Here is a 26947-nt window from a genome sequence, read left to right as displayed (position 1 = left end):
AAAAGCTCCTTTCATTCAGCGCCGTCTGCTTTAATAGCCTGTGAATTGTAAGGGCCCGGTTCTCTATTGTGTTTTTGTTATAACTGACTGTAACCTTGATGTAATGTTGGACTATATGACACTGAACTGCAACACAACACTGCCGTCCTCCGCACTCTTTAATGTTAATAAGCACATTAGCGGTTCCACTGTCAAATGAGGCAAACTCCTGGAGGACATTCTCTCAATAACATCACTTCAACACACGCACCTCGTCCTATTCAGGCTGTGCCGCCACCTCTATCCCTTTGCTTTCTCATCTGAGGCTTGCACGTTTTAAAGGACACTTGCTCGCCTGTCATTCTGAAATATGCAGAGGAAGCTTCCTGAATGGACATCTCTCGGAAAAAGTGACACTGCCTCTCGACAGTTTTGAAGGTCTCATTTTCAGCATGCCTGTGGCCGCTAGCTGACCATAAGATCACTGCTCTCTGTCTGTCTGTCTGTCTGTGTGTCTCCAGGGCAGGGAGAGGCCCACAACACATGCCACCCTGCAACATATACAGTTGTGTGTCTACAATGTTCAGATCTAGCTCATCATCAGGTTATATGTGTTGCGCCACAATCAGGGAATAACCCAGTGGTATTATACATGGCAGCGGGCATCTGCTAATATCTCCTGTTTGTTTGCATTCAAGGTGAACTCAACGCCCTTTCTCAGCTCCTGCTTTCCCAAAGTCCAAACTGGATTGCAGTAGAAGATACAGACTGAAGTCAATGGTTACTTAATGTTTGTTGAATGTAACCATGCTGTCTGCTGTTGGTTTGGAGTGGCCTGCCAAGAGAAAAAAGAAAGCCTCTCAATTTCGGCCTTTAAATATCTGAGGGTGGCCATGTTAATTTGAAAAGCTAATATTTACTGCACCCACCTGCACGAGGTAAGAAACCGTGACTGTGCACACGCGTGCATACTAATACGCACATGCACGCAGGGCAGTCGAAGGAATTTTAACCTCTGAGAGGGCAGAGGGGTGAGAAAGAGGGTATTCACCCCTCGCCAGAGGTTTGCAATGTTCCGAAAGACGAACCTATGAAACCTATTTTTTCTGCAGTGTTTTCATCCCTCGTGATGTTTCCTTTTGTTTTACCTTTTGATCTACATTTTAACACCTTTATGTCTATGGGTCAAAGAGGCCAAATACCTGCCGAGAGCTTTTGGTTGTGACTAAGAACTGTAATAAGCGGAACTGCAACCTCTTCAGTTTCATCTATTAATGGATCAACAGTGAATTATTGGCAGCCGTGGCCTATGCAGATTAATGGTTTGACCTTTAAAGTCAGAGGGAGCTTACGTTTTATTTCTTTCTGTGTTCCTACCACAATTCTGTCACATTATTCAGTCACTATAGACTGGGCATAATGGTTATTCAATTTGTCATAAACTCTGTTGTACTTTGTCCTTAACACGCCCCCACAAAAATCAAAGTATCACACAGTAACACAGAAAAGTCTTTTTGTTCAGGCGTCTTCCAGACTTCTTTCACTGAGGTCAAAACCTTTTCCTTTTTTTAACAGAAGCTCACAGGAGTGAATGATTAAACATTTCCTTCTCCGCTCAAGGATTCTGTCTAATGAGGCCTTTAAAAGCCTTGTTTACCTTTCTCTCCCTGCTCTGTGCGGATGCCCGTGCTGTCAGAGACGGCTCACAAGGCTGTGAGCTGTGCCCAGCGGGGAGGCTCTCTCTGGACGAATAAAAAGATCCCAAATAGCCTTTCAGTCCACTGGGCCTGTCCGACGCTTCACAAAACTCCCACAAACAATTCTGCACACACAAGTCACCTCTCCACTAAACACAAAATTCACGACTGATTAAGTTTCTTTTCTCCATTTACTTTAATTTCCATCTCATCTGTGTGGATCTAGTTGGTGCAACACTTCCATGACTCATTTTCAGTGCAAAACTCTCCAATTTAAACCCCCAAGCCTTTGTGTCCCACCAATATAAGCGCATATGTAATGCTTAAAGAAATGTTTCACTCCTTGTGATGAGGTGTGAGCAACATCACTGAAGCAGACTTATGTCAGAAAAACAGAAATCTTTATTTTCCAGCCCTCCCTTCCCTTGTCTCCGTATCTGCCTGACAAAGCGCTTTGTTCCCGTCGAAGGCCGCGCTCTCGTGACACAACAGACACAGGAAGGGAAGTCCACATCAGTCCAGAAACGACCCGACAAAGGACTTCATTGCACAGGAAATAATTGATGACTTTCAAAATGAGAGATGATCAGGCCTTCAACCCAGCCATACCATGCAGATAAAATAGGAAATGAAAACCTCGGCGGCCATAAATCATACTGGAGGTGTGTGATTATGCATCTGTTACGTGATCATATTACAAATCCAGTGATATAGACTGTCTAAGCAACAGTAATGCCCCTGATTCTTTTTCTGTGTAGTAGACTGATGCTGCAGTGCTGAGTGCAGTATAATGTGATCACAGGACAACCAGCTACATTTACAGCTACATGCGCATGTATGTGAGGTCCTACTGTTCTTTCATCATCAGTATGGACTGTAAACCTCTAAAGTAGCACTATGTCCCCACAGTTTTTATTTCTTTAGACAGACAAAGTGTAACAGGACTTTAGATATGGGTCAGTTTGGGGGTGGCGGCGAAATAGTCTGGTGGTCCTTATACATCAACCGCAGACTCGTCTAATCTGAATTAACCCAATTTCTAGCTTTGACCCTTAAGCTCTTAAGCGCCTAAATGCCCTGAAATCTCGGAGAGGAAGCAACAAGTCAACAATATTCAGAAGACCCTAGTGTCTGGAAGATGTCCCCCTGCTCCTCTTTTCAAACTCTGGCGGCGCACCCACTGTGTCCCACTCTCTGTTGCTGGATTAAGATGGAGCTCAGACCATTTCTGTGTAGTGCTCCTAAGCACTTCTCTAAGGCCCATCCAATTGTTGTGGAGCAGAGATAACAGGATTTGTATGACAGAAGTGTCTATGCATTGTTATTGTCCTTCAGCCGCAAAGATTTGTTGCTGTTTATACTCCAGAAGGACAAACAAACCCCTGTAGTTCCTCAGCTCACGCGCTACCACAGGCTGTATGTAAAGGAATGTTATATATACAGTATGCCGTACACTGCAACCCGCCACATCGTGTTCGACTTCATCTAACATTTTTCCATTACATGTGTAAGTATGTGATTGTGCAATGGGCTGAGAGCTGGGAAGAAATGTAATCCAGTGCAGACAATTTCTCAACCAGGCCAAAAAAACACAACATATTTATCATTGTATTATGGCAATGCTTATAATGGTAATGGTAATGCTTTATTTCACTGGTCTGTAATTTCCAAATCATTTCCTAATCATTTTTAATAATATTAATTTCCAGGAAGTTTCCTACAATGAAGTATGTAAATTTGTACTAATTAGAGCGGGAAAGAGACAGTGTTCAATTTATACACTTCTGATTAATTAATTCAAATTAATTGCTAGTCTAATTTAGATTTTTTTTTTAGGCACTTCAGTCACAGCAGGTCTGAATACAAAATGTGAAATTTGTCTCCAGGCAAACAAACAGCATATACGAACAACAAAATTTCAAATAATAAATGAACTTGAGATTAAATGGAGCTTTTCTTAACAGGACATTCTTCTTTTTCTCTTAAGCAATACCACATTACTAATGTCTATCTAGTAAACTTTGTGGAACTTATTTAGAAGTTAAAGACCATTAAAATTAAGTGTTATCTGGATGGTAGACTTGCGCTGATATAGAATATATATGCTGTGTATATATATATATATATATATATATATATATAATATTTTGAATATCAGGATATTTCCAGTCAAATGCGATATTTTTCATAATATCGAAAAAAAGAAAAGTTTTTCATTTAATTTGGACAGGGCAGTATCGAGATATTAAATTTCAGATATTACCTGAGCCTATTGGATGGATATAAAAGGTTAATTAAAAAGTTTAAAATCATCTGTGCTCACAGAAAATAACTAAAAATTAAGATTGAAGGTTCATCCTTGTTTGCACACACATATTTATATATTTATATACATATGTTACTATTATTTATATACAGTATATATCATATATTATCAACATTAGCAACATAAAGCATTTCAGCATTCTGTTGGGGACTGTACAGAGTCTGGGAGAAAGTTCTGACTGGGAGATTTAGTTTAGGGCAGAAAAATAATTACTTATAAATAATACATTTTAAAACCAGTGATGGAGGAATACTGAGGGGAACATTAAGGTTGCTGTTCTGACACTGGACAAAAGATAAATTAAAATTCAACTAATGCATTCAACCTGCACTGACAGATTTTTTGAGCCACTTGTGAAAAAGGAAAGAAGCTGTAAACACAAAACGTATTATTATTTACACATCCAGAAGATATGGAGCAACATCATTCATTTGGAGTTGTGTTTTTGCCACGGGTGAATGTAAGTTTTAGGTCTCTACCAACTCCTGAAGGAAATATCTGGCTCTTAAGGTGCTTAATTCCCCAAAACAGAGAAGCTGTGGGCTGTAAAACCAAACCAACGAGCTGAACAATGCTGAAATGTCTGAGGGGAACCGTAGAGTTGGGTGATCATTCTCTGTGGATTTGAGAGACCCCTTTCACATTACACATAATTTGTTGCATTGTTAATGTAAAAATGTCAATTATAGCAGCTTTAATTTAATGAATTAATAATCTACACTGATGGGTGTCACAATCTAAACACAGTATCATAATTGCCGTTTTTATGGCGAAGGAGAACCTTCAGAGACAATGTGGGAAAATTGCTTCTCCTCCTTAAGTTGGAAAAAAGCATCAATAATTGCTTCTAGTGACAGTTTACTTCACTTTCAGTTTCATTAAATCCTTTAATTCCTCCAGGCACTAATTTACTTTTATCAAAAATCTATCCCCCCCCATCATCCTGAGTAAGAAAACATTGTATCTGCTGCGTTTCATTGCTCCCTCCCCACATATTTTTCACACTGACACTGCAGAGTGAACAAAGCTGCTGCTGGAGCTGCTAACCATCTCATCTCCGTGTGTAGGGCTCAGGTGCCTGCTTCAGTTTTCCCTCCCAGCCCTCGGCGGGTGAGAACTCATCAGAATTCAGCAGGCTTACCTGCCTGCCTGTTTCTCTTCACACATTCATTTTCACTATGGCACCGAAGCAGGGAGACGCAGGCCAGGAGGCAGGCAGGTAGACACACGCAGCTTTAATGGAAGCCACAGCCTTCCTGTTGACGTTTGTCTGCTCCTCGCTGTCAGCACTCACTCAGCTGCTTAATAGAAAGATGTAAATAAGGAAACACTGCACGTTGTTTCTTCATCCATTACATGTACTGAAAAGTTCACTGAGTAGGTCTGTTGGTACAAAGGGAAATGTAAAGTATAATTCAGTATCCCATAATGGTCTTAATTACAAATGATTCAATAGATTTAGAAGATTCAGGCCAAACTAGTCATTCATGTTTGAGATTTACACAGTGTGAGAGACGGCTCATGTTTACACTGATACAGTCAGTCCTCTGTCTTTATCAACTGTATCCACAGAAACATTTATAGAGGGTGTTGATCTGCATATTATAACACCTCCAAGAAATAACAAAATTACACAAATTTTATAAACATTTAGGTAGACACACACAGCACCCCTGGGAAGTCCAAAGCTATTTGCATGCTGTTGTAGATATAAAATGATTTTCAGTTCTCAGGTGTAATCATCACAAATCTTCAGCCAGTGCTAAAATGCCACAGGGTGCCCAGCTGACACAAAACAAATTTTCTCCCGTCATGCGCACTAAACCAATGAAATGAGCATTTTTAAATGTTCCATTTTCCCATCACTGTGGCATAATGCATTTCTAACACAGTGATAACACAGCAACTGAGCCGAACATTAAATCACATGTTTCGAAACAAATCCACATATTAGAATTTGGTGCGAGAATGCATTCTTGTCCCACATCTATCTAAAATTGTGTTTGCCAAACCTCCTTCTGGCCAGTATCGTGGGTGACCACAGCGACAGGAAACAGTGGATTACTCTGCAGTTAAGGAGCTCTTAAAGTCAGAACTGTACAGGAAGAAGAAAGTATGATAATCTGATACTACTACCACAACAATGATGCATGACTGTTTACCACAGTAAGAAAATCTTTTCAAGAATAAATGTCACTGAAACGTCAATGAAACATCTAAATGGAGAGCCTGCAAAGACCTATCGAAGATAAGAGTAACCCCTGCACACTGGCACCAAACCACGTATTTATTCTAACAGACATTTCAACCCGCTGCAGATATTTGTCAAGTAATTAATATTTAAAGATCCCATATTGGCTTCTAAACTAGGTGTGTCGGCACAAATCACGCTCATAGTTACAGGTGTTAAAGTGAGATTTAAGGAGAGCACAGAGAAACTTTACTTTCCCCTTTCACCACATGAATGTGAGAAGTTTCAAATTGCACATACATCATCCTGCACAGACATCCAAGTGAACTGATAATAAGCAAAACACATTTTTGAGCGGATGGGTGCTATATATACACCAATAAGACCTGCCAACAGCCTCAAACAGAAGTGGTATTTAGCCAACAGCTAAAACTGAATAAATAACCTTCAACAGACTGAATGTGCTGGGAATAAAACATTATGCACAATCCTGTGCAAAAGTAATTCCTGCTAATCATGCAAAATGCAACAAATATTATTCAGTCAGGTGCAATGACAGCATTTTCATTATAATTCACTGAGTCACAACAACCAATAATAATACTATAACAGCAAGATGATTCAAGAGGACTTGCAGAGTCATGTGCTATGCTGTTCTGTCCTGTCCTGCACACATCAAACGCCTGCCAGCTCCTCCGCGCTGCTACTTCACTAAGTGAGGACTCCTCTGAGTCCCCGTCACAAAGCACATAGTCAGCACTGTCACTGACAGGCACACAGCGAACCTACAGGGACACAACTGACACGCAATCACACACACACACACACACACACATCCACGGACACGCTAATGTATAGCACACTGGTGTGCCTATACTCCTCTCCACACGATCACACTGATGTATTTTCGGTGTCTTTCTCACTCTCACACACCTCAGTGCTAAGAGCTACTGACAGGTGAATACCAGCTCCTACTGTGGTGGTGTGGTGTGGGTCGACGCTGTCAGCTGCTCCTCATGGCTGCTTCTCTTGCTTTATGTTGAGTAGTGCAGCAACTGTTCCTTAGGTCTCATCCTTTAATCTGCCAACCATAAGGTATTATACTGTGGCTGGAAGGCTGAGCCCACCTGCCATAGGTGGAGGTCCCGGCAGGGTTAACCTGGATCAATACCGCACGCACATCACTCAACATTACGCAAGCCCTCAGACTGTTAGCCTGCCTGCTTCCCTCTCGGTCTGTCTCCCGCTCCTCTACTGTCTGTCTCTCATCCTCTCTCTCTCTCTCTCTCTCTCTCTCTCTCTCTCTCTCTCTCTCTCTCTCTCTCTCTCTCTCTCTCTCTCTCTCTCTCTCTCTCTCTCTGCCCGTCTCACTTCTCCCTCCAGCTCCCTCTGGAGAGCGAGCGTTACTTGTTCACACACACATGAACACACTACCCCTTCTCTTTCCCCTCCCCCTGTCTGCAGGGAAGTTCCTACCAGAGAGTGAAAACACGCACAGAAACTAGCAGGAGGTGAGTGAAGATTCATCCTCTGAGAAAGAGAAACACGGTCAATAAGCAGCATATTTCAAAACACCCCTGCCAGTCACAGCTGCTGTCACTGAGGAGCCGTCGCTCTACAAACAAGCGGCAGAACAAAGCTCTTGGAAACAGTGAAACACACTCTACGTTTCTCAAACACAGGGTCGAGAACCCTGGAAGACTCTGCCTGACACATGCATGTGGTTTCAAATAAGTTGAATTAAAGTTGTGTTGTTTGCCTTTAATTATGGTGCTTCTTAAAATGGCTGCTGGAGAGTTCAAGTCAGTTTTAAAGGGTCTAAGGACAGCAGTCTAGGTTCATGTGTTCGCCTTTAAATGTATTGTTTTTACTTTATCTTAGACGGTTTGTCTAAATCCTTCCTGTTCATACATCTTAACTGGATTTTGTCTGTATTTGTAGCCTGATCGCCTTCAGTATATTTATTGTTGAAACAATGTTTTAATGCCGCCATTTTACCTGGTTAAATAAACAATGAAATTAATGAAAATGAAGGTAGCAATATCTGAATTTTCATCAAACATTAATTTATTTAAGTATTCATTTAAAGGGTACAAGTACACATAACAGTGATTACATAATTATCATAATTATAATTATTTTAGAGATTAAAACAAATTAGCTGAAAATTTATTGCCGATAATTTTGTTGATCGTTAAATTCATTTCTTAAGCAACAAATTTGCTGGTTCTCAGCTCTCAAAATGTAAAGATTTGCTGTGTTTTTTTTGTATTATGTTATTATGTCATTGTAAATTGAATATTTTTGGGATGTTGCTGCAGGTTGAACAAAATGAATTATCTGAAAACATTGCCTTGGACTGCGGGAACTTGAGCTCAGGATTTGTCAGGGTTTTCTAACATTTTATACAACAAATGAAGAATTAATCAGCAGACAAATTGATAATGAAAATAATAAGCGTGAGTTGCAGCCCTGAAATATTTATTTAAAAGTCTCAGCAATTTTAAATTATGCAGAGTCCTGATGGTTAATAATAATTAATGTGGAGAACAGTAGAAATTAACCACAAATTATTAATCAATTATCTATTCATTTATATTATTTTGATTGCACTTTACATAAAATGACGATTTAATCAATGCCTCTGGAAAACAAAGATACAAGTGAAGGAAAAACAAAGAATCAGTGAGAGATAAGAACAGATAAAGAGATTAAATGAATTGCAGACCGACAGCAATTTTACACAAGTGAGTGAAGTGTAGTAAAGTAAATAAAGTGCGGTAACCCTGATAAGCCATCATGAGATTAACAAAGCGGTGGGATTATCTATATAGGACACACTTGTGCGGGTTGGGGGGACAGTACAAATAGGTTTAAGGTTAAAATTAAATCAATAGGCAGTTCTGAGCAGAAGAGACACTGGCTTCTCTTCACTGTCTCTGCAGATATGGATGTAGAGGGGTAAAAACAAATTGTGGGTGTCAAACAATTTATCGCCATCACTGTTTTTCTTTACTGTCGCCTGTGAAAGAGCAGTTTTTAATGGTTTAATGGTCCAGCTCTACAATGGGTGGAGTCAAATGGATAAGAGCCTCCGATACATTAATTACATTATAGTGCTCCTCCCAAAACCTTAGATCATCTCATGTCACATGACCCACAAGTGGCTGAAGTGGCATTATCCCTGTCAGACTTTAATCCTGTGGCTAAAATGGCTTCACATCCTGACCTACTCTGTGAAATGAGGCAGGGGGCTAGAGAGGAAGTGGAGTGAGGATGGTTAGGAGTTCGGAGCTGCATGTGTATGTGTGTGTATATATGTGTGTGTGTGTGTGTGTGTGTGTGTGTGTGTGTGTTTCAATTCAATGGGAGGAGGGCGCTGGGAATGGGAAGCTGCTGTTGTGGGTAAGGAGAGCGGTAGCTGGAGTTTGGAGGATGCCTGTATGCTCTGTGAGAATGTAACATGCAGACTAATTCAATTATCGGAGATGGTCACAGGGGTGTCAGCCCTGATCAATAGGCGATAAATACTTGAGTAAATATTCTGAGTTGACGTCGATATCTCAAGTTAGGGGGAGCCTGAGCTCCATAGCAGAGGGGAGCGGGTGGAAAAGCCTGTTGTGTGGGCAGCATTTAAAGTGAGACAGAGAAGGCGAGAGAGAGTTATTGGTGATTGTGGAAAAGCCTGAGGGAAAGGTTTGTTGTCGGTGCCTCTTATATATGTGACTAGAAGGCACTCAGTGGAGCCCGAACGTCTGCCAAGCTGAAGCGATTCCTCAACTCGCAAAAGCTGCAGCTTCTGTAACAGTTTATGTTTGTTTATTGTTTGTCCTCCACATTTGATTTTGTGACAAAATGCTACAGCATGTGAATGTAACAGCACACAAACACAGGAGTTTGCTTGGAAAAAAAAAAAAAAAAAAAAAACACGTCAAGGTGGAAATCTCAGATCCTTATCGCCACCGAAATCTAGGAACCAAACTTCTCCCACATCTATTTTGTCTTTGAAGGTAAAACACAACCGTCTTTGAATGTGCGCTTTCCGCAGAACCACCTGAGGCTCAATATCAAAACATTAATATCAATGAGACAACGTCTCTGTTTTGCAACACATGATATTCGAGGGTGCAGTAACAACTATTCCCAGCCCCACTCAGCCTTACGACTCTCCTCCACACAGAATCACCAAAACAAATCTGCAAGCATTTACAGGCCGGCTGCTTTCATCATTCCTGGCAGAAAACATACGAGGCTGGTTCCCCTCTTTAACAAACACCCTGTCTAAGTTGAAGGGGTTATTAGGAATGAGGGCTGATCTAAAAACCTAACCCTCATTCTTTAAGACAGCCACAACAACTGCTCTGAGGAGCACTGAGTCAGTGTGACGGCCTGGCAGATTTGAGCATGTGGCACACACAAAACGGTAATAATATTCAATTCATCATAATCAGACCTCATGGCGGAAAAGGTTAACATCTGTAGTGGTGGGTTGCATTTTATGAAGACAAAGCAAAAAGTAGCCAGTGTTAGGAAAAGCAAATCAGAGCTGTGTTTTGTCTGGTGGCATTTCTGTTATTTGCGCTGACGTTTGATCAAGTCAGAGCCCATCTGTGTGTGTGTGTGTGTGTGTGTGTGTGTGTGTGTGTGTGTGTGTGTGTGTGTGTGTGTGTGTGTGTGTGTGTGTGTGTGTGTGTTTGTGTGTGTGTGGACCTGGGTTGTGAATCATGTGCCGTGATATGCCAGCATTGGTGATATGTGGTGATGGGGAAGAAGGAGCAATACTGTAAATGCTCTACAGAACGCCTGCGGTGGACAGGCATCCATCAAAGGGTGCAACAATTACATCCGACAAACACATCCTGTGAAATTATACTTTTGTTCAAGTGCAACAGATTCAATGCAACATCTTCAGAGGCTCCACATCCACACCACTGTCTCTTTGTCATCAAACTCGCCTTTGAAGCTCGTCATTCTATATCTCTGTAATTTATTCTCCTGCAACGTCAAGCGACCGGAAACCGGGCTGCCTGGAGTCACTCCTCACACCACTTAAAACAAAACCATCTTAGCAACCATCTCTGAAATGAACTGTTGCCTCCCGCTTGGGGAATGGTAGGAACACAGAAGCACTGTACACACACACACACATACACATACACACACGCACACATGCGCGCAATGACATGGACACATGCACACACAGAGGTCTACTGTTGTCAAAGAATTCCAATAGCAGTAACCACAACTCTACTAAGAATAAAACGCCTGTCTCTGTTACACTATCTGATAGGGTGGCTCACATTCAGCTTACAGTACATAACATACAGCTGTACGCTATTTACACCCGCTCACGCTAACACATAGCATGGCTTCATTCTGCACTGCCACGCTGTGCCAGGGGAGCAGTGACATTATGAGCTGCAGGGAGGCGGTGAGAGACAATGCACGCAATCTAGGTGGTACATATGACATGGCTCGCTGACACAAGGCATGCACGTGAGAGGAGGAGGAGGAGGAGGAGGAGGATAATGGAAGGAGGGAGGGAGTCAAGCAGCAAATGCTGCAGTGGAAAGAGAGTATGGAGGTGAACTGCAGCTGCATCTTTTTGGATGGTAAAAATGAAAATCACCTGAACATGTACAGAGTGAGCGTCTTCTGTAAATGTTAGGGGGAAAAAAAACTTACTTTGCTTAACGGGCAAAGACCCCATTAACTTTTGCAACCCTCCAACAAGAGCACATGCATGGCTGCCTCAGCATCAAATATTTACTAACCTAGTGAGCTAAAGATGTCCGTGTTACGTGTTTTTGCCTTTAGGTTTTTTTTTTTAACAAGATCATGCTATCTGCTATGGGTGCACTTCTCAATTTTAATTGGATTTGTGTCAGTTTGTGCTTCATTTAGCTTGACAGGGGCAGGCAATTCATCAGTCACTGTCATAATGTTGTTTGCATGCGTGAGACAGAGGTGCTGCATAGCTGGCTGGGCAAACAGCGTGTTGGCAACTGCTGATGTTAGATGGCAACAAGGAATACAAAGAACGCCATGCTAAACACACGTGCCCAATCAATCAATTGACTGGTATCCTAGCAACTTGCAACGTAGGACATTTTGGCAGTTTTTTAAGTGCTGTTTCACTCATAAATAGAATACATTCAAAAACGGGAGCGTAACAGCTTAAAAACCTCAGGACTGACACAGTACTCCTCGTGCACAGTGGCGCACCGCTACCGCAGCAGCTACTGCACCCATGGGAAACCCCAAGTATAGACTGTTTAGTGAGACATGCACAGATTGAACACTTCACAATAAAATATTCTGCTCCTCCTGGGAAATATTAGCCAAGGGTCAGCAAGACAACAGCTATTTACAGTTGTTTTCGCATTCTGCTCATGGCTGTGCATGTGCAGCTCTGCAGCGGCTGTAGGGAAAATACTCGGGCGCTCTCGCCACAACCTGACGTTCGGTGTGATAAAATCAAAAGGACTCCCATGGGGTCCCAGTTTCCCCACTGCAACTTTCTTGTGTTTCTCTTTCTTTCCGCTGCTCTCTCACAACCTGTCTCTTTCACATACGTGCTCTGTCTGTCTCTCACGCTGCGACTGACTGGGTATTGGCATGTGCTGGGTCACTTGGCAGAGAGGCAGATGGAGCCATCCTACTCTCTAGCACCTGCCTGGCCCACATTACCCGACTCATCTCTGGGCTCAGCAAATCTTAGTCAGGATCAGGCACAGCTGTGTAAAACAGGCTTTATGGCATATTACTATTGCCAAATACTAAACACTACTTCTGCCGAAAGCCTGCAAACACTGCCACAGCTCAGCTATGTAAAGCACAGGAGGGGTTGCCAGTGTTGGAGGTTATAAAGTAATCTTGTGGACTGATAGATGAACAGCCAATTAACACATTTTTTAAAATGAGATATTGACATATTTTCATATTTGGACAGATGTGAGAATTGTATTGATCTTCTCGCAAATAAACACATTTCCCATAATTTTGAACTTTAAGTAACTTCTCATGCACAAACTTTAGATCAGAGCTCCCAAAACAACCACATCAGGGCCAGATCAGACCATTTCATAAGACCGCCACATGTTTAGAATCTATTGGTACGTTTTTACAATAGATTTTTTTTTTTTTCCCCCATTTGTATTTGTCCCCAGTTCATGTTTCATGTTAAAGTACTACTTCATTTTCTGGCAAGGTTCCATAAATACAATAAACATAAAAACACACTCACATAAAGCAATGATTTTGTCTCTTTCGGAATTGAAAGAATCTGTAGGTATGAGGTGAAGGCATGTTTCTCAGCTTTTATGTCTACATAGTAGAAACTCATCAAAAAACAATTGTGTGCTGAGATATTTCTTTTAGAAGTTATATTAATTGAGAGGTTAGATAATCTGTAAAACCGAGTACAAACCCCCTAAGGAAATAAAATCAACAGAAGGTGTAAGGGTTGAAATGAGAATATGCTGATTTCTGTTTCTGTTTGTCTCACACCTGCAACCATAAATCCCCCTGTGTGTGAGCAAAGCCGCCACAGTCTGCTGAGAGAGGGGTAAAGCACTTGAACCCACCAGCAGCCTCTCATCTCCTGCTCAGGGAGCCTCAGTGAGAGGGGGAAGAAATGCTGCCCTCTATCAGCAGTGCTCATTTCTCCCCACACAGGAGCCGAGACTCACAGGAGCATGTATACACACACACACACACACACACCCAAGAGGAAACCATGAGCACGCACGGGACATGCACGTGTGTTTGACTCGGAAGTCCTCTCCGTGTCTTCCCCCTCCGTCAGAGACAGTGTGAAACAGAGGAAACACAATGGTCAGACTGTGCTTCAGGTTGTGTCGGAGGCTCAGCTGTGTGGGGACCGTACTGTAGATGACTTGTTCTGTTTGGGGGGGAGTGGTGGGGGTTTCCAGCTTCCGTTGCATACATATGGAAAAGGATGGAAACGATGCTTCCAAGTGGGTTTATGAATAAGAAAGGTCACCAAAGGGCTGCGACTGTGACATAGATGGACAGCCCACTCAGCAGTTTTCCCTGCTGCACTTGTGGAAAGAAAATGAGCACTTGAATGTGTCAATGAAGCGATATCTTTACACAGGCATTTTTACTGAGGCACCTTACTGGGTTATGTTTTCACTGTCATATAAAATCAGCACTCTGACCACTGCACCGCCCATAGCGTGAGCCACCAGCACACGGCTGGACTGCAGTGTGGGACTTGCAGCTGTAACCGGTAGGCAGTCTCCACTCTCCTGGGAATGGGTGGAAATTACAGAGTCCCCCAACTGACAGCAGTTCATAACAAACTTAAGCTGTAATCATAGGATTCTGACACTGATATCAAAAGATATTATAATGATTACTTGGTGAATCTCATGGTGACGTGTGCCGCAAACTCAACTTTTGTGTTTTAGTTGTTTGCAGCTCGCATGGTGTTCTGTACACTGGAGGACTTTGGCTCCATTTATCTGAAAGCCTTCGTCGTCTGAGCTCTACTCCTATAACTAAGCAAAACACTCAAAATGGGTTCCCATGGCAACGTGGAGAACCAAACCTGGAACAGTTGGAATTGAATTCAGAGTGACCTGTAAACACACACACACACGTTCACGAGCACAATGGCATAGTCTTGCTCCCGCATCAGGATGCTGTAAATGTCACAACACTGTATCTTTTGACATTTGCTGCTTCACAGAGAGATGACATTACGCATGTATGTCAAAAAACCATTCCTGCCGCTACATGGGATTAATGGTGGATGAAAACAGTCCGCCTATATCATTTCTTGATTTCACCATATCTGGATGTTCCTGAAAACGGGGGTGGGTGCAAAAGCCTCCGAGTGTGGGCCAGACCTGGTGGACAGTTTTAAAGAAGGACACGCACATTTGTAAAAAGAGTATAAATTGGTTGAGACTACAATTTAAAGCCCTGCTAATTGGCTATAATATTGTTATTTTGTTTATTCTGTTGAATAAATTAACGATAAATTTAAATTAAATAATTTAAATATTCAAATATGAAATAATATCAGTAGGCTCCTCTTTGTAAATTGCCTACAGGCATTGACAGATTATGAAACACAGACATGTTAAAGGCCCCCCACCCCTCCTATATTGGAGCAAGGCACCCAGTTTGTTTGAGATCATTTTGTGTCTCTTTTTTATGACCTCTTTGTGGTCGTTCTGCATCTTTTGTGGTTGTTTTTTGTCTCTTTGTCACCATTTGATTTTAAATATTAATAGTCACTTTATACAGAGGTTGTGTCAGGATGTAATGGACCTGCACCCAGTAGGTCTGTTCTATAATCCATCCATTGCACTAAAAAGTCAACTACCTCTGACTCTGGTGGTCAGGTCACCAAGGGAGCCAATCAGATTGGAGCAGGTGCCCCTGCCACCCATGGCCACACCCCTGGCCGTACCCCTGCCTTTTTTTAAAATCAAGGTAGGAGACTGATAAATGTCTGAGGGGAAAAGGTCTGACCGAAGAGATTAAGAAGAGCATTTGACCTGGGTACAGATTCAGGCCAACAGCATTCCCTGCTCGAGGCTCTACGCCAATGTCACAGAGCCTCCTCAAGAGCCTCGATCCCTAACACTCGACCCGCTCGAGTAGGATTGGCTGTGTGTGAGCATTACGGCCCCCGGCTCACTCCGTGTCGCATTCTGATTGGCTCCTTGGGAGTTTCCGCCGTATTCATTTCACCTGTTCAAGACCCATCAGAGCTCTGAAGCTGCACAAGGGTAGTACGGTTATATGGTGTTGATATGGGACAAGGACGGTGTCTGCTTGTGTGAGCAATGCCACCTGCTGTGTGCCTCAGCTGCCCGCCCTTCCATGGAGACCACACCCTTGGGTGCCCATTGGGAGCACTAGCACACTGAGGGGTGAGAAACATTAAACTTTACATCCGGCATGTAGCTTTCAGCTGGGACTCACCGCAGCTTTTCTGTCTCTCCAGCGTCATCCTCAAGCTGTGTGTGAACATATCTTCATGTGCGTAAAACCCCACACCCACATACTGCACACACGCATCAGAGAAGCAGACTGAGCAACAGAGGGACATAGAAATGGAAGGAGAGACAAAACAGCTGTTACATCTCGCAATTACTTCCCCAAAAAAAGGAACCTGGGTACAAACAGCACGACTCACGATCATGACTTATAAATCATTAAATATTCATGTGCAACACATTTAAGATTCCAGCAATCCATCAAACCCTGCTTAGCAAAACAGCGTCGTCAGACATCTGTTCAAAACAATGTTGGGGCTTCCTTTAAAAGGGCTGCGATGGTGGTGGTCACACTTTTTTCTTGTACAAACGGCACATTAGGTGTTGTCTAATGCACACCTGTTAGACAGGTGTGCAAGAGAATGACACCATGCAAAAGAAAAGTTGAACCCACACAGTGTTAGCAGTGAATGTGTTAGAAATACAGTATTCAGCATGGCTGAAACATTTTTCTAATAAATTCAGTGCCGAGAGAGGGCAGCTATACAACTTTTTCTTTTGTTTTTGACAAACAGAAACTGACCTCAGCAAGCCCATGAGAACGTGTCATCTTGTAGACAGAAAAAAAAGACTCTTGTGGCTCAGTTCAAGGAGGCTTTATAGGTATCGTTTCTAATCAATGAGGGTTTATTTTTCTTCTGCCACGGGGTGTCTCTCCATTACTCTCGTCATTCAAAAGTAAGAGCTTGTGAGAGGTAGTGAATAATGTTGAGGTCACAAATTAAAACAAAGGCATAAGAAGCGTTCCTCATAATTTCCTCCTGGATGAATGGATATTCTCGGCCCAAACTGCTTTCTGTCACTGGCCAAACACATCAGCAAATCGCCGCTCCAATTCTGTCACTTGCACTGAGGTGAAACCGTCTCTAGTAGTGAGCGCTCCTGTTTTACTTCTCTTATATCCAGTACATTTCGGTAACTTGGTATTTACAGAAAAATGTGAGACTTGGGACGTCCAGTCAGAGCAATCCTCCTCATCCTGACCACACCTTGCCACACCTCCTCACTGCTGCTCTCACGAGTCATCCAGCTGATTACTTAACTCCTGGTTGTAATGAGCCCTGTGCTGCACGTATTAGTCATGCAACAGGTTGAAGTGGAATGTGAATGACAGCTTACCAAGAAGTTGCTGCAGCGATGTACACACGAGTGTCTGCAAAGAATAAAGGTGTTTCCAGCTCTCAGTGAGCTTGAACAGCGATCCCACAGGTCTGATAGACACACAGTGAATCTCCAATTCTCTCACATCTAATCTCTCTGCTCCCTTAAGCTATGTACTCTGTTGCACTAGCAAGTCAGTTATCACTTCAGGAGAAAAATACACTACTCTGCTTTCATGAAAAAAGTGAATAATTGCTGTACAAATTTAGCACCATTGCAGAATTTAAATGCACCAGCTTCAACACACTCAAAATGAAACCCTTTAGTTAATACATGACAAATAAATAGTCATTATATCTGGAAGTGCTAATGAAGAACTGTCTCATTTGCAATTGCTTTCCGTACCTCACGAGCATTGCATTACACCTAAAGGGCTCAGCCAAAGATAAATTCATCTAAAACATGAAGTATATTCCGTTTTTCACCCCCCATGACTCAAAAGCCCGAGATGGACCAAGCATAAGTGAAAAAGACGCCAACAATGCTCTTTAAGTCAGAAAATGAACATAGTATAGAGATGCTTTGGGCGTCTGCTCCGCAAAACAGATGCCTGTGTACCTAGTCGGAGGCAGGTGAGGGGAGACGTGAGGAGTCAGGAGGAAGGTGCAGCGGATGTGGCTTCAGAGGGGAGCAGTGCAGTGACTCCTGCTATCACTCCGGACAAAACCAGAGCCTGAATTGGAGAGCTTCCCCCTTCACCCAGGATCAACTGGGGAGTATTAATGGATTCGGAGTGGATCAACTGATGGCTATCATATTTCGCTGTTTTGACTCAGTGTGCACTGACAACCCAACACACACATCTGCATGTGCACCACTGTGGTGCAATGCAGATGTTTACACCCATGTCTTGGTTTGTATCCTTTTGTAAGAAAAAAAAAAGTCTTGTAATCAATGTAGCTTCATCAAACAACATTAAGCTGCGAAATGCAAGCAGTTCCACTTGTGTTTATTGTGATACAGCCTAATGAAGTGGAAAACAAGTTCATCACTTACTATTTACCTACTATTTGAGCCTGTTTTCACTCCAGGTTAAGGCAAAGGTGTAGAGCGATAATTAGGAGGAGAGAAGTCTGATTTTATCAGTCTCAACTATTAAACAAGCAAGTAAACAAATCTGTAGTCTATACATTGCAGGGAGGCAGCTTTAATTGTGTTTATCTCACAACAACAACAACAACAACAACAACAACAACAACAACAACAACAACAACAACAACAACAACAACAACAACAACAACAACAACACTGCCTTCACATGCTTAATACTGATAACTAAATATTGATCATGTTCACAGCAAGGGCTCACGTTAGTCGCTCTGTCCACACCCTCACCACCTATTTCACAGTCAAGCAACGCTGCATATCATTCATGTCGCACAAATATCAATTAACACCAGGTCACACTCCTTGTGTGTCGAGTAAGCAGACAATCCACAGCCACATGATTTGCTTAACAAGGAAACTTAATAAGGATTAGAAAGATATTGTTTTTTTTTCTGTTCTCTGGTATCAAAATAAGCCACTGTCTAAAGAAATACCTGAGCAAAAATGCAAGAATGTAATTTAGGTTTAATGAAAGAAACGCAATATTCTTTTCAAACTAATTTCAATTCTTTCAATCAAATTTAGACAATATGAATTATATAACTAATGGTAATTAGTGAGAATAAACATGTAATAATTATAGTAATCATTCTACATAAATATATTTATTTTTTCAGATGTTTCATGAGTTCTGTTGTATTGATAATTTCATCAGCAGTTTATATTTTAAAGCTACACTGGTGTATCAAGCTTATGTGATTATAACAATCAAAATACATATACCAGAAATATTATTTTAAGTTTTTACTTGCTAACATAAAAACATTCAATACATTTTGAATCAGTTGTCTCAACATTGAAATCCATATAAAGTAATCTACATTATTAGAATACTGTTAAAGTGGTTAAATCAATCCATTTTCATAGAAATAACACGGTTAATTTGTAAAAGCTCTGGTTGAAATATGATTAATAATGTGCAACTAATTATTCTGTATTTTCCATGACAAGAAGCTTCAAAAGCCTTTCACATATAAAATCAAAAATCTACTTTACTTGTTTTAAAAATGCTCCAAGTAAAATTACATGCAAGCTGGTGTGTCTGAACCCATTTGAAATATCAAAATATAAAATATATGCAAGTGAAATATCATTTAAATGATAAATAGGACATCAAAACCACAACAATTCATACCTTTGTCTTTTCTGGGCTATTCAAAATTGCATTTAACAAGGCCCAGTCCTTTAGAGAAAAAGCTCATTAGCAAACAAAATGTTATTTCAACCAATCATGATCAGTCATAATTTCTTGTCATTAAAAATAGACATAATTTGACTGTTATTCTCGCTATGCCTATTAGACATTACACAACAAAGCACATCTAAAATATATAAACAGACACCACACACAGCAAACAGCAGCTGAAACTACAGCAGTCTCAAAAAAGCCAGTAGGCCTGAGGGTCCACACACAACTTCCTAAATGACAGAACAAAAACTGATCATTGGTTCCCTGCTCGTGCCCTGTTTAACTATGACTTCACTACAGCAACCATATATATTTAAAATCAACAATTGCTATTATTATTTATATTAGCCTACTATTAAATAGCAGATTTAGAAATAACATAAATAAAGTTAATATAATTTGAGTATTCTAAACTTGTATTATTATTATTAAATATGAACTGTATTTCTTAATATGTCTGATACCACAGAAGAATTTATAAAAAATCTAACTTACAAAAATTGAATCTGCAAGAAATCTGTGAATTATGACATTTACACTCTTCACTGTAGGACAGAAATACGCATTGTAAGCTTTAAATTTTAAAAACAATGTAAATATTTCTGCAATAATAGACAAAAGCTCAGCACAGTGACGTAAAAAACTCTCGGGGTTTTAAACATTAAATGAAATGATCACCGTGGAAAAGAATCGCCACTTTAAAACGAATAGAACAAATAACATGAAGTTACACCTCTACGTGTGGTTTCGCCCAGTTTACAGTGAATGTGTGTTTCAAAAATGAACACCTGTACGTGCCATACGCTGCACTCATGTCGACCTCACTGATATGGCGAAGATTCCGCTTTAAGGGCCTGTTCAGAACATGCAGCAGCTCCACACACGCCGATTGGACACATGCAGACACATGTATGGACATTTGCTCCATCTGATTCCGCCTATAGCCGTGCAGTGAGCAGGGCCATCATGGCAGCCATTATGAGGCTCTCCAACATTGCCATGGCCTACGTGCACATTAACTGTGGGGAGTGGCGCAGGCTTTCTTACACCATGTTGCGCTTTGCAGCTTTGCAAAAACGCTTTTAAATCGAGCCACAAAACGGGGGGGAACACAGCAGCTCGATCACTGGACATTTTACACATACATATTTTCCTCCACAGCGTTGCACAGCCAAAGAAACGAGAGCTGTAATGCAGGAAAGTGTAGCCTGCACTGGAGGGGGAGGACTATGCTGGAAACGCATAAAGTATGGGTCACGTGTTCCTCCGCAAGGGGCTTGAATATTTACCTTTTTGTCACGCAATGTAGGCTTTCCCTACAGCCAAAGGCATTGTTGGGAAATGTGCTGCGTCTATACGTCCACAATATTAACTACGCATTACGCACAGGACAACATTGCTTCTTTTAATTATTATTTCCGAGCAATTAAAAAGATTTTTTTTGTTTTTTTGTGTGTTTGTAAAATGAGTGGATAAGCTGATACAAAAGCACAAAACAACACAGTGCTGTCGTGGATTGTTGGCGTTGACGTTTGGCCCTATACATTAGCTCACACACTAACTCTCGCTTTCCACACATACGCGCGCACACACACACACACAATCTGTGTCTCTCATATACGCACACATACACACACACACACACACACACACACACACACACACACACAAACACACACGCACACACACACACACACACACACGCATATAGTAACCAGAGGAGAGGCTCAGCTGATTGGTATGCATCTCATCGTGCAATGCAGTGTTCCAGTCAATAATGAAACTTTAACGCCTACATATAGGAAAAATAGTCTTGTGGGGAAACAATTGCCCATGGGAAAGTTTGATGAGACTCTATACGTGACATTCATTTAAGATGAAATTATTACGTGTATGCACTTGTGTGTCTGTGTACAGTGTGTGTGTGTGCGTGTATATGTGTGTGCGTGTATGTGTGTGTGTGTGTGTGTGTGTCCATGTTTCACAGTGGGATACAGGCCTTGCTGCAGATCACGCGATATGGCAGCAGCCACCGTGTGTTCTGCGGATGTTGGGGACTAAACTGTTTCCTTGTTGCTTTCTTTCTTTTGTTTAATCACCGTGCAATTACATTTCCATCGCCAGCAAATAAAACAACAACAACATCAACAACAGCAGCCGGGTAGAAATCACACACAGAAGCCGAGAAAAGGGGGTAAATCTGCGTGCTATATTTCACAGCGGAAGCCTACAGGTCACACAGTCTAGCATTGGGCACAGTATAGGCGTATGACACAATGTCAGTGTTTGTGTGCGTGCGTTTGTGTGTGTGTGTGTGTGTGTGTGTGTGTGTGTGTGTGTGTGTGTGTGTGAGAGAGAGAGAGAGAGAGTGAGTGAGTGTGTGTGTCAGATTGTAGGCCTACCTTAGTTTTTTGGGAACAGAGTAGTCTACCTCTATCACCTTTCCGTGTAATTCAACTTTACCTGTAGGGACGAAAATTGATAGTGTAACATTAGCTGTGTGTCATGAAAGTAACAATGCAAGCTGGTAGGCCTACACAGCAACACTTTGAATCACTTCACCAAGTAGGTGCGTCCCCATTCAAACAGCCAACCCCTAAAAGAAAAGTAATGTACGCGGGCGCGTCGTGCGCACGGCGGCGGATAAACTGTATATGTTTACATTAAAACAAGCACAATGTGACATTTAGTGGCTCACAATGGAGGAAATCGGCGCCAAAATGAAGCATGATAAGCTTATATAGTATGGGGGAAATGGGCAGCCATGCTTTCCACTCCCACAACCCTCACAGTGCAATGAGGGGTATTTTTTTTTCCTGCTCTCAGTAAAGAATGCAACATCAAAGAGGAGATGGTTTGAAAGGAGAATGTCTTGTACTCTTTCTGTTGTAGGTAGGTGTTTTCTTAATTCCCCGTGTTGACCCAGCCGGGGGGTTGAAGAACGAAGCGCTCCTCGGCGAAGCCTGAACACGGGTTTTCGTTACTATTATGAGTGGCCTGGCGCAGCACGGAATTAGCGTCTCACCTCGTCCCCCACTCAGCTACCTGTTTATTAGCTCTTTCCTCCGGACCCCCATGACCCACCTCCAAGACACCTCGTAAAAACATACCCAGACATCAGAGGAACATGGATCTGACAAGTTTTCCGCTGTCGCTTCGCCGTGCTCTCTTTAATAAAATCAAGATAAAAAATAAGTGAAAAATAATTATGCCTACCCGAACCATCAGACCATCCAATACATTCCAGCGGGTGATTGCAAAGTAGCGCCCCGCACTATCGGAATCTCCAAAATATAGGTTATTGTGCGCGTTAATTGCGTTACGACGGCTCGTGTTTTCTTTAGGCAAACGGGCACCAAAGCCCTGACTGTGTCCTGCGATCGATAATTTATCCAATTTTTGCTGGAGCGTGCATGACTGAGCGTTCATCTAAACTCTGATGGCACACGGATGTGATCGCAAAAAACACACTGTCCCGAGCAAAGAAAATAACACAAGCAATGATTAATATTTTCACATTTCGGACAAGCTGACCTATTGTGCTTTTTAATCTGATCTTGCAGTTCGACTCGCTGTGGATTTTTCCCTGTCACCAGCAGCATCACTTATCAAATCCACACTTACCAGAAAGAGTCTCTATAGCCTTTATGGCCGAGTTCTGATCGGGGAAGTCCACAAAAGCATAGCCGGATTTCAGTAGGACCTGGTCGGCCACTGGCAGCTTCCTCTCCCCAAAGAGCTGCTTCAAGTCCTCGACAGTGACCGAAGGACTTAAATTCCCAACATATAGTTTGTTCATGATCTGAAAGGAAAAATCTCGAAGGGGTATCAGATCTTAGAGTGAGAGAGTGGCGATATTCAGAGAAGTAGAAAAATAAAAAATAAAGATAAAATAAAAAATAAAATAGAAAAATATGCTGGGATTTTTTTTCTTTTAAAAATGCAGCAATTACCCCCCAGGAAATTACTACGCTATAGGCGACCCCCCAGCACCAACTCTGGTCCTGGTCAAACTCTTTTAACAAGGACTGGGGAAAAAAAGTGTCGTTACGACGCTACTCTGGAGCCAACAAGCACCGCCTCTAAATAAAATCTCCCTTAAAATCACAAGAAAAAAAAATGTTTGGAGGTGCATGAGGGATCACTCCTGCTTTCCCAGCGTAGAAAGTGCATTAGGGTATGGAAGTGGCATGATGATCACTGGGTACATTCAGCAAAGGGATGGGCTTAAAGGAGGCTGAGGGGTTATTTCATCAAATCATAATAAGGGCCGTGCCGTGGGTCCCTCCAGGCTGGGGGAGTGAAAAAGGGCTACTGTGTGGAAAATCAAGTCGCTGTCACTGGACTTGTCGACCCAAACAGTGTCACTGATCCCCACACTTTGCCTTTTACTTATTTATGGGCAACACAGAAATATGGAGACGTGAATGCAGGGGGCTCCAAAACTCGCTATGGACGCCTGTTTGAGATAGAATATATAACATCTGAGACAATATTCAGTATTTGGCAACAATTATAGAGTAGTAAGGAGGAAAAAAAAAAAGTTTAACCGATACAGAAAGTGAAACCTCAAAACACCCATTCTTGTAAATTCTGTCCTTGTACAGAAACCATAGTGTCTGCACATGTCGTACATTTTTGCTGGTGGCCCCCTACACCCTGACCAGGGGCCACTGTTTAAGGGCACACACCTGCAGCATATACGCCTATAACATATGTCCCATTCACTATATACAATATTATTTAACTTGATGACACACTCAGTTTGCATTTCAACCTGTGGATAGTGCTAATAGATCCAGCTCTAAAATGTAAAACTGAGCAAACATTTATTTTTAGAGGCTGATAAGGAGAAGAGAGGGGATTCCTGGCCCTGAGCAGGGAGGAGGTGCCCTCTATGCAGTGTCACTCAGCCAGTCTGAGCTCATACTCCAGGCTACAGACATGGTATTACATCTGTCTTTTTTTTTTTTCTTCTTTTCTTTTCTTTTCTTTTTTTTTTTTTGTTAGTGTAGGTGTGTGCATGTGGGTGTGTTTAAGGAGGGAAGTGAAGCAACGTAGCCTAGGTGTGTAAAGTGGATTTCAAAACAAAAGCTGAAATGTAAGGGAAAGGCTGCGGCTGCATGACGAAGAGGGACAGGCTGCAGTGCTCATGCATGGATGTGTAGTCTTGTACCTACACTAGTTACCAAGGGGAGGAGCTTTTGCCTGCAGCACTTGAGTGTTTCTACATGTGACTGGCCTGTGCCTTGGAACATTACTGCCACCCTACTGTAGTGGAGAGAGTGCCAGCAGCAGGAGTGACCATTCCTCTCCTTGTTTACGTCAGTGTGTGAACAGAGGAATGTCAAAGCTGCGTTCTATTTACAAAACAGCTCTTTAGTTACTTTCCTGATGACATGCTAACACAGTTGTTGCAGGATTTTCTGCTACTGCCGGATGAGACTCATTCAAATCTGAGGTCAAATGAATTACCCATTCATTTTAAAACTCATTTACTGCACTAAATGATTACCATACTCATTTTACACTATATATCTAATTTCATTATACATTCAATTTCTGCTTTAAACTTGAACCTATTTGTGCATTTCTGTTTAAATAGAATTTAAATGAAATATTTTACATGCTTTCCTGTTACATGTTGTCCCCATTTAGGTCAGTATGCTGTCAAATCATGCAGCCACCCAAAAATGATTTCCACTCAGAAAGGAAAATGCACTGGGACTGGGAGGGATGTGACATTTGCGTAACGCAGAGAGAACTGCTGACCAGAACAAACAACACACACACATACGAACATGTGGACTTGTGGTGGAAGAGGGAAATAAATAGGCTGATGGAGTTTCCAAGGTGGAGACAGCTGTTGAAAACGGTTAAAAGGGGTGGTGGGGGTCAGGTAAAAGAACCATTCAATCAAGAGCATTAAGACAAACTAGGATTAACTGTTGTACACGGGGGATACTGTTGTATCCCCTGTGGCATAAAGTTTACACATTCCTATTCATGCCTACACTCTCAAAGGTTCATTCTTTTGTTATGTTGTCCAATAAAGTGAAGTGTAAATTAACCATTTACTCAAGTAGACTTGAAGAACTTGCGGTTTAGATGATAGTTTCCGTTTGTGTTAAATTTATTTTACTACCTCTAGAAAATCTGAGGGAAATCTACCATTTTATTGACTTCAGAACATTTTTGTTTTTTCAGGCAAAACATGCCGTAAAAATGTATTTAATGCAATAGGCTAAATACAGAATAGTTGATAGAAACCTATATATTTCTGTGATAACACCATTCCAATAGGAAACAAACATGTTTTACTATTAATACTATAATGCTTTAAATTAAATGGTTAAACAAAACAAAAAAACGTCACGATTTTTCCAAGCTGTGAGCACTGCAAATGAAATCCATTCACCTCCTTTGTATTGGGGTGAAGGGAGGAATCTCAGAACGGATATTGCAAAGCATGGACAAATAAAACAAAAATTATCTGCATGGCTCGATCCCACTAGAGATAAGTGGGGAAAAAAAGATGTTTTTTTTTTCATAATTTGGGTGAACCAACCCTTTAAGTAAAGAAGCAACCTCTTTTTACTGCTCATCTTTTAACTTCAGGATCTGAGTTTTTTCCCCTACTACAACGTAAAATGGAAAACTACAATAAACTAAGTCATACACTTTGTCATATACTGTACTGTACTGTACGTCATGGATGATGGAACAAGTTTGGACTCCTCTGTGCCCAGTAGGGGTAGATGTTGGACTTCAGTTCCCCACAGCCAGATGCTGCTCGATAGATCTTGCTAAACCACATGGGGAGAGAGCAGTGAAACACTAAACATTGGACTTGGTGAAATCAACTTGATTTGTTCAGCTGCATTTACTCATGGATGGGTTAACCTCATAAGTTTGTTAGAAGACTAAAAATAGTACCAACAAGTCATCACTCAATATATACAGTGGGGTCCAAAAGTCTGAGAACACTTTCCTTATGTACATTTATGCTTTTTGGTTTTTTTTTTGTTCAGTTTAAATTGAGCCTGATGAGCAGTGGCATTTAAATCACAGATTTATAGCTTCTAGTCAAGGAATATTAGCTTGACAATCAGACTCTACTGCCATTTCGTTTCACATCATTATTATTTGAATTGCTAAAAAAAAAAAAAGTCAGATGTGGGCAGTGATTCAGAGGTCTGGAACAAGGCTCAGGGAATATGTATCTCTAATATTTTCCCTAGGGGTTATTAGACAAGATGA

General features: G+C 41.6%; 1 protein-coding gene across 3 annotated transcripts in view; it reads right to left on the bottom strand.

Moving 5' to 3' along the window:
- The window catches only part of igf2bp2a (insulin-like growth factor 2 mRNA binding protein 2a), a 46697-nt gene extending 22871 nt beyond the window's left edge, over window positions 1-23826 (bottom strand). The window contains exons 1-2 of one of the 3 annotated variants that reach the window (XR_008829095.1): window positions 23312-23826; window positions 22090-22150 (exon numbers count right to left, since the gene is read on the bottom strand). Coding sequence is in view for 2 of the 3 variants with exons in the window: in XM_056390047.1 (XP_056246022.1) it covers window positions 22090-22150; window positions 23312-23486 (236 nt within the window). In the remaining variant the exon portion in view is untranslated. The remainder of the gene's footprint in view (window positions 1-22089; window positions 22151-23311) is intronic. The other 2 variants (XM_056390047.1, XM_056390046.1) reach the window with 2 other exon arrangements.
- Window positions 23827-26947: the final 3121 nt, after the last annotated feature.

The sequence above is a fragment of the Seriola aureovittata genome, chromosome 11 (genome assembly GCF_021018895.1).
Source record: "Seriola aureovittata isolate HTS-2021-v1 ecotype China chromosome 11, ASM2101889v1, whole genome shotgun sequence".
Lineage (NCBI taxonomy): Eukaryota > Metazoa > Chordata > Actinopteri > Carangiformes > Carangidae > Seriola > Seriola aureovittata.
Note: the sequence above shows the minus strand (reverse complement) of the source record. Positions and strands in the feature narration are given on the sequence as shown.